Raw genomic sequence first — 12234 nt, forward strand, 5'->3', positions numbered from 1 at the left:
CCCCTTTCAAACCAGTGCTTTCTTACCTTTTTAAATATTGCAATGCTAAACAAAAGGATGATTTTTAAAACTTTATAATCTACCCATTGTACTTTAAACTCCACTGAAGAATATTATCCCATATGACCACTCAAACACACAGCCGGTTAGATGCAAGGAGTTTAAAGTAATAACTATAAAAACATCTTATTGATTATTTGAGAGTGAAGACTAAGTTATCAACATAATTAATTCTATGTTTGAAAAGAGAAAAGAAGAGCAAAATTTTCAAAACTGAAATTTTAAAATGTAATCAGCCTGCTGAATTTTAAACTGTCTACTGGCTCTTATTGTATTAGCACAGACGAATAAGCCAGAATGGTACTTTGAGTGGCTGAAATTAACTGAGCACTTACTATATGTGCCAGGCATCTAGTAAAGTACTTTTTAAAGATACTTCATTTAAACTGAACTAGAATGTTTTTGGAGGTAGTTATTATTGTGCCCATAATCCAGGAGGTTAAATAACTTTCTAGTGAGCAGCAGAGATAGATTAGAACTCAGGTATTTCTAATCTTACTTGACCGTCCTGAACAGATAATGGATAATGGCCAAGCATCTACCAGAATACAGTTAAATAATGACCCAAGATATATGGACAATAATGTCAGGCTGCATTTTACAGGTCTCCTATGCAGCTCTTATACTGAGGTATTTAAGCACTTGGTCTGAACCAGACTTTAACACAGCCATCGGTAAGCAGAGGTCCAATGCTCCTACTGAAGGGTCTTATACTTTACGGTGAGAAACAAATCCATGAGTGGACTTAACCATGCAGATCAGCACCTGCACAGAGAATAAACATCCATAATTCCAAGAATTTCCAGTGTCTGCATCTCATGAGAGATACCAAGGTAGACAGTAAAATGAACTGAAGCTAATGTTTATCTTTCTGAAACTTGCATTTGAATCTCATCTCTGCCTGTTGATGGTGGGGAGACTACAAGCAAATTGCCTGATCTCCTTTAAAATGAAGTAACGCTGCAAAGATTCAATGAGAGCATGTTATGAGGCCTGCACCACCAAGAAAGGGCTCAGTCAGGGCTGATTTCCTTTACTTTCTTGTAAAATCTTAAAATCTATGATTTATTGCAGCAATTTAGTTACACATAAGTCCATATTTTTGTCATTACTACAAACTTGCAATTATATGATTAAGAAGAAAAATTACCTGAAGCATTGTTGAAAATGTCTTATTGCTTCATCATAGAGACCACTGCCAATCAGCACATATGCAATAGCTGGGATAAAGAAGACAGAAACATTAAAGGAATGAATAAAGGATTTCAGACCGAAATAGGCAACTAAATTCTCTACCAAATCTTAAAAGGCAGCTCCAAGGACTAGAAGCAGTTAAAGGAAACTTAGAGTTAATGAGATGTAATTGAATTCTCCTGCCATTTGGTATTTGCTAGTCAGTCTAGTTCTATCTAGGTTTAAATTATTAAAGCCATCTATAAAACATCTGCCTGCAAAAAGCAATTATCTTTGTCTAAGCCCATCACTCGGTTTCAAATACCAAATAATCTTTATGGTATTTCCTATCTATATTTCAAAAGAGCTAGTAATAAGCCTGCATAATATCCAGATAACATGGCAATGTGACTTTACTATGAACATTAGAAGAAATAAACAAAGAGCATCACATATCTCAATATCTGCAGGTGCTCAATTTACTGCCAATTACCTACTAAGAACAAAAAGAGAGGTTCCAATTACCATAGTATTATATAAGCATTAACACAATGCTTAACTGTAGGTATAATTCACACCACTGCAGTATGCAGTTGCAGTCTTTTCCCTAGCTCTTCTATTCAAAACACAGTCAAAACATTACTCAAAATATACTCTAAAGATCATAACAGTTTTTAATCAAACTGCTTATGTCAGTGGTATTTTGAAGTTAGAGTCAGGACAACCTGTTAAAACATGGCAGTATTTTGACTAAACTTCACTTGTCCAAAAAAAAAACCCAATAAATTTTAATATTCTAGAATATATTTCCACCTGCAATATTTGCCCTAATTCCCTAAAGCCCCAAATATTTCTGAAAAATTACATTCTTAATTCAATATTTGATCTTATTTGATCTATTTCTTTGCAAAAAAAAAAAAAAAGCTTTATTGTGACCCTCTAGTTTAAGGACACAAGTGTTCAAGAAGATGGGCAACTGAAACTTTTAATGTCATTCAGTTTAAATTCCCTGACAGTAAAAAGTAGTAAATACATTAAATGCAGAAAGAGATTTTATAACTAACCTCAGAAAAGTAAAGTTCAAAACACTGAGCATCATAATAATACAAGAGCTCTGGGATGCATTCTTCAACATGAAAAGAGGTCTGTTTTCATCCTAATTTCTTTGAAAAGATAATTAAAGTCAAACTCATATTCAGAATAACAGGAGTGGATACTATTCAGATAGTTGTAGCAGATAATGGGCTAGCCAGAGACCTCTTTGGTGGGAATCAGGAGCATTAATAGTAAAAATAACAATAACAATAATAGTAACATGCACTATATTCTTACTAGGTGCCAGGCACAATCCTAACCATTTACACGTATTGGAACTCAATTACTGTTTAATTGCAGTGAGCTAGGTACAACTGTCATCCTCATGGGCAGACAAGGAAGTGAAGCATTTAAACTGCTGAAAGACAACACGCAGTGAGACCAGGAAGCAGGCTGCCTGGCTCTAGGACCCACCATCCTAACCAACATGCTACCCCGAGAAAAATCAAGGCTGCATGGAAACTACTGCACACTGGGCTGGACTGAAAGATGGTGTGAATCCCTTGATGACTGGATGAACAGGGACTAAAACATAAAACTATTTTTTTTTTGAGTGAAGGAAGATACTTTAGAAAGCCAAGATTTGGGCTCAGACTCTCACCCTGCAACTCACCGGCTGTGTTACCACGGGGAAATTGTTCTCTCTGGGTCTTGCTTAACAAGCCTGTGGAAAATTTTCTTACATTCTTTCAGATCTAAAAATTTCAGAATTTCCTCTCTACTTTCTCATAATCAGTGAGTATCTATTGAATGAACAAATGAATGTGACCCATAAAAACAAATACAGCTTTAGCAGATAAATATTACATTTAGGAACTTGCTTAAATTGCTATTCATGGCCAAGGTGTTGAACTCCTTTCAAATAAAATCAAATGCAGCTCTCAAATCTTTCCATCTAAAAGTAGATGTTTTTTTTTTGAGAAAACCCTCAGGTAGCCCAGTGATAAAGAATCTGCCTGCCAATGCAGGAGACATAAAGAGACATAGGTTCGATCCCAGGGCTGGAAAGATCCCCTGGAGGAGGAAACGGCAATCCACTCCAGTATTCTTGTCTGTAAAATTCCATGGACAGAGAAGCCCAGTGGGCTACAGCTCATGGGGTCACAAGAGTTGGACATGACTAGCACATATATATGCATTGAAAAGTAATCTAAATCTTGTACAAAAAAATTACTACTAGGATCTAAATTTAGTTATGGGAGCTCAAAGACATAAAGAGAAAACTAGGATAAATGGAATCTCCCAGAAATTGTTATTAACCAGCAATTCCACATCTCCTTGCAACATGTATGCTTACAGAGGTCATTTGTCCAAAAAAAAATAAATACTGACGTTCAGAAGATCCTAAACCAGCTTGGAGCCTATACTATCCCAGGATGTACTAGGATTACTCTTAGAGCATAGGACAGGCCTGGCACATTTTACACTCTTAATTCATTATTTAATAAATGAATATAAGATTGAATCAAATTCAAGGATTACAAAGGAGACCAAATTTGTGATGCCTTAAAGGGTAATTCTCAAAGCTTACTCAAAGAATATAAATAAAAGGTGGTTAATATTTTCAAAATAGTGCTCAACCTTAACATAAAATGGATATGGCAGCAGAAAGGATAAAAATAATTATGTGTAAATCAGACAGAAAAATTTCTTCAGGTGCTTTGGGCTACCAGGAGCACACCCTTCTGTGAAATCTGTCCAACTGCACTCTTCAGTCCTATATTCAATTTGCTTCCACTCCTTCAAGTGTGAGCTGATTAGGCAATGATGGAGACACACCCAAAGCATATCAGACACTGGCGAAACCAGGCTGTTTCAAGACACGCCTTGAACAAGCCAAACAGCATGACCCATTTGCAGATCAGAATGAGCTCAATCTTCTATACCCACGAGTCTGGACCAACAATAACTGACTGGCCCTATGAGTAAGACTAATCAAGCCTAGCTACGTTATGACACAGAAGACTAAATGAGGTGTGGTTCTCTTCTGCTTTCACTTCTATGTTGTTCATATTTGATGACAGTATACAAATAATCTTTTAAGGGATGCTAATAGCTCGTTAGAACTCATACCATAATTAATTTCCATAGAAACACTGATTCCATCCAGACCTTTTATTTTATGACATAATAAACATCAAACCCTGACAAAGGCTGAATGCCCTACCCAAGATCAAACAGCTCATGCTGGCAGAGCCAGGCTCTGTGTCCTTTCTGCCTCACCACCCTGCCTACCCACTCTACATCTAATCATAAATTCTAGGCAAATGTCCCAAGAAAAGTCCCCAAGTCAAGCCTCACCTAATTCTTCATTTGTGCTGTCATTATCAGTAGCAAATGGGAATCTCTTTTGTTCAGCAATAGACTTGGCCTGGCTCTGAAATAAAGACAAACATACATTTTAGCTTATCTTAAATGAAGAGAAACTTACAGTGAAACCTGTATTTAAAACAATTAAAGTTACATTTAATTTATATGGAAGCAAGAAAACACTGACATTCAGTCATATCAATGATGTACTTTAAGACACATTTTGTGCTGTGACCGACTGAGTGGTTTTCGATTTCCAGGAACATCTATCTTTTTACTTTCATGAGGATTCATCTTCCTGGCTGTTTCAAAGCTCCCTCCACAGACTATTCAATGACGTCGATCACATTACAAAGATCAGATTCTAGTGACTGGTCTCCAAAGTGGCTTGATAACAGAACATTGCTTTGTAAACTGTAAAGAACTCTTTAGAAGTAAGAGACACAGGTTGTACAGGGATGACACCATAATAGGGCCAGTAAAACCTGACCAAGAAGCAAGATGCGCTTAAAACAATGCATAGCAGGCAATGAACATAACCATCCTGCCTGACACAGTACAAGAAATCACACAGACACACATATGCACACTTGGCATAACAGCTAAAGTAAAAGTGGAAACTAGGGGAAAACAAAGTAGAGTTAATTTAGTAAGTGGAGTGATTTTACAGGCAGTAATGGTCCAACATACAAAATGATGGCTCTGTTGTGCTCTGGAGACAAATCATATCTCATGATGCAAACAGCCGTCACTTTGTCAGAAGGTTTTACTGTCGATGCTATGGTATGATATGCTTAGCCTACAGGATACAGATTACAATGATAACTTCATATCAGATTCGTCTAAGATACGATTAAAACTTGAACACAATATAGACAGGAAAAGCTAGGATGAAACTATAAAGATGTTGCTTTTGGCAAAACTTCAGGATCAGAACTCAGTGACATCTCAATTATTTGAATTCCTCTTTTTTTTTTTTGTTTTAAATCTACCATATCAATGCCTACAGGCAGGTATGACAGTCAAATATTTCCCCATGGGTGACTCTTCTGACTGATGGGTATGCTCTTTAGCTAATGATTGGCTCTCATTAGCCGCAATCTCTTGGGCTTCACTGACTCTACAGAATAACAGGCATTTCCACCTATTTTCCCTATACTCTTGAAGTCCAGACTGATGTTCAGATACAGAGTGGTTTTTGGTTTGCCTACAAAACAGGCCAAGAATAAGCTACCTCTGGTTAGAACATAAGTTAGAAGATACAGCTCAGAAAAGCATCCCACCTCAGAGGACTTGGGACTTCATTCCATTCAGGACCCCAAACAAAATGAAAAAGAACTCTACTCCTTTGGGAACATTTACACTTTATTTCTTCAGTAAAACCTTGATGGCTAGAGAGGAACTCTGTCAGCTCCTTCTTGCTTTGCTCCACAGCTGGGAGCTTCCATACAAGGGAACCAGGTTCCGTTTCTTTTGAAGCAACAGATTGGACAACGCGTGAGGACAGCACAGCGCTGCATGCACGGCCAGCCGGGACCAGACACAAGTCCTTCCTCCTTACCACCTGCTCACAGACAAACACACAGGTGTAAAACATTTCTCTAATAAATGAATTGTGTAGAGTCAAGGAAAGCAGTCTATGCTGCTGCTGCTAAGTCACTTCAGTCGTGTCCGACTCTGTGCGACCCCATAGACGGCAGCCCACCAGGCTCCCCCGTCCCTGGGATTCTCCAGGCAAGAACACTGGAGTGGGTTGCAATTTCCTTCTCCAATGCATGAAAGTGAAAAGTGAAAGGGAAGTCACTCAGTCGTGTCCGACTCTTAGCGACCCCATGGACTACAGCCTACCAGACTCCTCCATCCATGGGATTTTCCAGGCCATGAACAAGGCTTTTTAATACTTTAAAAACCTTATTATTTCATCCAGTATTCAATGAGGGTCTACCATTTGCCAAGCCTTCATGAAAAAGATGGGATGAAAACAGAAATGAAATCTCATGAAAATAAATTATTTACCAAGAAACCTCTTGAATATACTGAAGTGCGCACAGCGGAGCCGCGATGGGGGCGCGCACAGCCGGGCGGGGGCGCGCACAGCCGCACAGTGGCACGCACTGCGCGGACGGGAATTTAAAATATATATATATTCATACTGAAGAGCAGATCTGAGTTTAAAGTGTTTTTATTTTACTCTATAACAGAAGTGGGCAAGAAAAGTGTAATATGGACAAATTATCTTCCTGATCAAAAAAGAATCTCTCCCACTTCTAATATCACACCTATAGATATCTCCTGTGGACAAAGTGGGCAGCTATTATCAGAGTAGTTTAAACACAAAGCCCCACACTGCTAGTAGGTTAATTTTAATCCACCTTTCAGGTCCCTGCTTATCTTTCAAATCCTGAAAGCTGTCTTGCCTGGTTTCCCTGATATCTTCAGGAATACTGACCCTTTATTTTTCCTTCATATATTTGCACAACTGTACTTCTATATTTATTTGTATAATTATTTGATTAGTAGCTAAAGGAGCCCTAAGTCCTGGGGCCAAGGTTATTGGGCTTACCATTCTCTGGCTAAGTACTTATTTAGCACAACACTTGGCACAAACAGGTACAAAATAAATACCTGAAAAATTAACAGATAAATGAATAGTTTAACTCCCATATTTTCAACCTAGGGAAAACAAAAGGCCTAGATTAATAAGTTTTCTCCCATAGGTTTCTAGCTAGTGCCATCTTAAACTGAAATGCAACTAGTAGCTAATATTTGAGTCAGTGAGAAGGTCCCTAATAACTTATAATCTAATTGCTTCTCCAAGACGGGGATTAACCAGTTTCTACTCAAATGTCTTCAGTGATGGTTACTCACTACTTCACAAGTTAGCCAGCTCCGGTTTTGGACATGTTTTTTTCTATATCAAGTTGATGGCTATGCAATGATTTAGGTATAATCAGTTGACCATTCACTAGCTTGCAATTTCTACCCATATTCTGCAGTTCTTCCATAAAAAGACAGAGCTTTGTCTGGAAAATAAAGAGTATACTAAAGGGAAATTCTGAAGCAAAAGAAGCAAACAATCTATGTGGATGTTGAAGGAAAAGGTCTGGAGGAAAAATGTTAACCTTGGGCACTGCAAGGAGAACAGCCTCACAGAATTAAGTGTGACCAAATAACCCTTGCGCCTTGAGGCAGCTGGGCTGCAGGGGGACACACACGCACAGACAGGGATACAGTGCCAGGCGCTCATCTCCGGAATGGAGCGGTCTCTTGTACCGTTTAGTTGGTACTGATAAAAAACAGACATAAAAGATACACAGGCAAGGCTAGAAAAATAAGATTATACTACACCTGCAAATCATAAGGCGCCTAGAAATAAAGTTATTTATTTTTTATTCCTTGGAACTTAAAAGTAAAAAGTCCTAGGTCCAAGTCATAAGACATAATGATTCAGTGTGAATAAACAACAGATGACCTATCTTTATTTTATGCAACTCAATTCAACACCTGGTTGATAAACAGAGGCCATCTCTGCCTTATAGAACTAGTATCACTGTGTTTCCAAAACAGGAGGCACAAAAGATACATACCAGAATCTTTTCAGTGTTAAGGGAAAGCAGAGAGTCACAGGGTGGTGATCCTTTGGGTTCACAGTCGGAGTCATGGAAATTCAAAAAGGATGACTCTGAAAAGCAAACAGTCCTTGTTATTCTCCTCACTTTAGACTTATGGCTCTTAAGCACTTAACTATGCACTGCAATGTGAAGAATCCACAAAACAAAAAAAAAAATGATAAACATAAACAACATTAAAAGGAGCATCCCATCTTTCAAAATCTTTACAAGTGGGTAACATTTTATAGTTTCCCAGAATCTTACACACCCACCAGTGATTGTCCTTGCAACAACACACACAGTGGTTAAGATTTTAACATGGGACACCTACTATTTAGCAGCATTTACCTAGAGCCAGACATCCTGGAATGTGAAGTCAAGTGGGCCTCAGGAAGCATCACTAAGAACAAAGCTACTTGAGGTCATGGAATTCCAGTTGAGCTATTTCAAATCCTAAAATATGATGCTGTGAAAGTGCTGCACTCAATATGCCAGCAAATTTGGAAAACTCAGCAGTGGCCACAGGACTGGAAAAGGTCAGTTTTCATTCCAATCCCAAAGAAAGACAATGCCAAAGAATGTTCTAACTACCGCACAATTGCACTCATCTCACATACTAGTAAAGTAATGCTCAAAATTCTCCAAGCCAGGCTTCATGTGAACCATGAACTTCCAGATGTTCAAGCTGGTTTTAGAAAAGGCAGAGGAACCAGAGATCAAATTGCCAGCATCTGTGGGATCATCGAAAAAGCAAGAGAATTCCAGAAAAACATATATTTATGTTTTATTGACTATGGTAAGCCTTTGACTATGTGGATGACAATAAACTGTGGAAAATTCTTCAGGAGATGGGAATACCAGACCATCTGACCTCCCTCTTGAGAAACCTGTATGCAGGTCAGGAAGCAATGGTTAGCACTGGACATGGAACAACAAACTAGTTCCAAATAGGAAAAGGGGTACGTCAAGGCTGTATACTGTCACCCTGCTTATTTAACTTATATGCAGAGTACATCATGAGAAACACTGGGCTGGAAAAGGCACAAGCTGGAACCAAGATTGCCGGGAGAAATATCAATAACCTCAGATATGCAGATGACACCACCCTTATGGCAGAAAGTGAAGAACTAAAGAGCCTCTTGATGAAAGTGAAAGAGGAGAGTAAAAAAGTTGGTTTAAAGCTCAACATTCAGAAAACTAAGATCATGGGATCTGGTCCCATCACTTCATGGCAAATAGAGTGGGAAACAGTGGCTGAATTTATTTTTGGGGGTTCCACAATCACTGCAGATGGTGATTGCAGCCATGAAATTAAAAGAAGCTTACTCCTTGGAAGGAAAGTCATGACCAACCTAGATAGCATATTAAAAAGCAGAGACATTACTTTGCCAACAAAGGTTCGTCTAGTCAAGGATATGGTTATTCCAGTAGTTATATATGGATGTGAGAGTTGGACTGTGAAGAAAGCTGAGCATGAAGAATTGATGCTTTTGAACTGTGGTGTTGGAGAAGACTCTTGAGAGTCCCTTGGACTGCAAGGAGATCCAACCAGTCCATCCTAAAGGAGATCAGTCCTGGGTATTCATTGGAAGGACTGATGTTGAAGCTGAAACTCCAATACTTTGGCCACCTGATGGGAAGAGCTGACTCATTGGGAAAGACCCTGATGCTGCGAAAGACTGAGGGCAGGAGGAGAAGGGGATGACAGAGGATGAGATGGTTAGATGGCATCACCAACTCAATGGACGTGAGTTTGGGTGGACTCTGGGAGTTGGTGATGGACAGGGAGGCCTGGCGTGCTGCGGATCATGGGGTCGCAAAGAGTCGGCCATGACTGAGTGACTGAACTGAACGGAACTGAACGAGAGGTTAAAAAAAAGTCACCAAGAGAAGAGCAAAGTTAAGCCAGGAAGACCTGATGTTGAAAGGTATGTGCTAAGGAAATTTCACAGTATTCCAGAGGTTAAGAATCTGCCTGCCAGTGCAGGGGACAGAGGTTCTACCCCTGGTCCAGAAGGATTCCACAGGCCACAGGGCAACTAAGCCCATTTGCCACAACTGAGCCCACACTGTTGAGCCTGGGAGCCACAACCACTGAGCTTATGTACTGCAACCACTGAAGCCCTTGCCCGGGAGCCCATACATCACAACCAGAAAGGAGCCCCCACTCACCACAACTGGAGAAAGCCCACGTGTAGAAATGAAGACTCCGCACAACAGAAAAACTAAATACATAAATTTTAAATTTTTAAAAGATATGTACCCAGGGTCTAGTATCTAGAATATAAAAAAATTTGTAAAATTCAACAAAAAAAGGACAATCCTATTTAAAAATGAGCAAAGGACTTGAATTGGCAACTCTCCAAAGATATACAAGCAGTGAGTACATGAAAAGATGCTCTACATCATTACTAATTAGTGAATACGAATCAGTGAGGTACCACTGCACACCCACTGGGATAGGTACAATTTTTTAAAATGGGAGATCACAAGTGCTGACAAAGATAGAGAAATGAATCCTTGTGCAATGTTGATGGGGATGTAAAATGGTGTGATCACTGTAGAGTTGGGTGGTTCCTCAGAAAGTTAAACACAGAATTACCATCTGGTCCCACTACTGCACTCCTAGGAGCATACCCCAAAGTGACTACTGGGCCTCTAACAAGTACACATACGCACATATTCATAGCAGCACTACTTACAGTAACCAAAAGGTGGAAACAGCCTAAATGTCCATCAACAGATAATGGATAAACAAACTGGGATACATATATACAACGGAATATTATTCAGCCTTAAAAATGAATGAAGTCCTGATACGTATTACAACATGTAAGAACCTCCAAAGCAAAACCTAAGTGAAAGGAACTCGACACAAAAGGTCACGTAGAGTATGATTCGTTTATATGAAATACCCAGAATAGGAAAATCCACAGACACAGCCTGTGCCTTGGAGGGGAATGCCGTAGGAGTTTACCTTGGAATGATGGGACATGTCTTAGGGTAACTGCACTAACCAGCATACTAAACACCCCGAGCTTGTCCACTAGAGAATGGTTAACTTTTTGTTATGTGAATTTTGCTTCAATAAATTATTTTTTTAAATGTGCTCTAATTCAGCAGTCATGTTCAAGGAACCACATGAGCCAATTTAGCTGAATTCTCACTTGAGCCCTGGTGGAGAGCACAGACTGAAGCCGGAATGTTAAGTCTCACAAAGCACAGAGGGGTTTCAAGGCTGGATGGGTTCAGACTAGGGTGCAGAAAGGGGAGGAGTATTCCAGGCAGGAGGAGTGGTATACAAAAAGACAATGGCAAGCAAATGCAAAGGGGCAGTGGGCTGACAACCCTAGCTAGGAGGGAGCTGCTGCTGGAAAATTAAAAAATATGAGTTTAAAAGGTAAGTGGTCAGACTAGGGTAAGTAATGGACCCAGAGAAAGACTTTAGGCTGACAAGAATGAAGAAGCAGTAATGCTTGTTAATCAGTAGTTGAGTATGCGTTAATTTATAACCTCTCTCTCCTACCTTTTAAAAAAGGTACAATTTGCGAACTTACCACCCACTGAGCACTGTGCTAAAGCACTGCACAGACATTGGCTGTATTCTAACAATCCCTCCACTCTGTGGGATTCTTTTCAGTTTCAACAAATAAACATCTATATAATTTAAAACAGCTATACAGCATTCCATTGCATAGAATTTAACCACACTCCTCACATTGAATACTTAAGATGTCCTTTCTTATTTCCTTAATATAGATACTGTTTCAGCGAGTATCCTTGGGCTATATTTTTTGCAAATTTACCCAACTGGGCAATTAAAGTATAACACATGTAATTGCTGAGGCAAAAATTCTAACACTTTCCATTATATCGCTCCATTTCCATCCCAATACTTAAAAGTAATTTCATTCCTGTTTGCAGTGTATAGCATCACTATCTCTCTCTAGAGTATTGCCATTATTTTCACCTTTCCCAAACTGAA

At 39.2% G+C, this 12234-nt stretch overlaps 1 protein-coding gene across 1 annotated transcript in view; it reads right to left on the bottom strand.

Moving 5' to 3' along the window:
- The window catches only part of TTC13 (tetratricopeptide repeat domain 13), an 80763-nt gene that overhangs the window by 54544 nt on the left and 13985 nt on the right, over window positions 1-12234 (bottom strand). The window contains 4 exon segments of the mRNA XM_027531116.1: window positions 1211-1224; window positions 1227-1280; window positions 4630-4705; window positions 8226-8320. Of these exon segments, the coding sequence (XP_027386917.1) occupies window positions 1211-1224; window positions 1227-1280; window positions 4630-4705; window positions 8226-8320 (239 nt within the window).

Source organism: Bos indicus x Bos taurus, chromosome 28 (assembly GCF_003369695.1).
Source record: "Bos indicus x Bos taurus breed Angus x Brahman F1 hybrid chromosome 28, Bos_hybrid_MaternalHap_v2.0, whole genome shotgun sequence".
NCBI classification, from domain to species: Eukaryota; Metazoa; Chordata; class Mammalia; order Artiodactyla; family Bovidae; genus Bos; species Bos indicus x Bos taurus.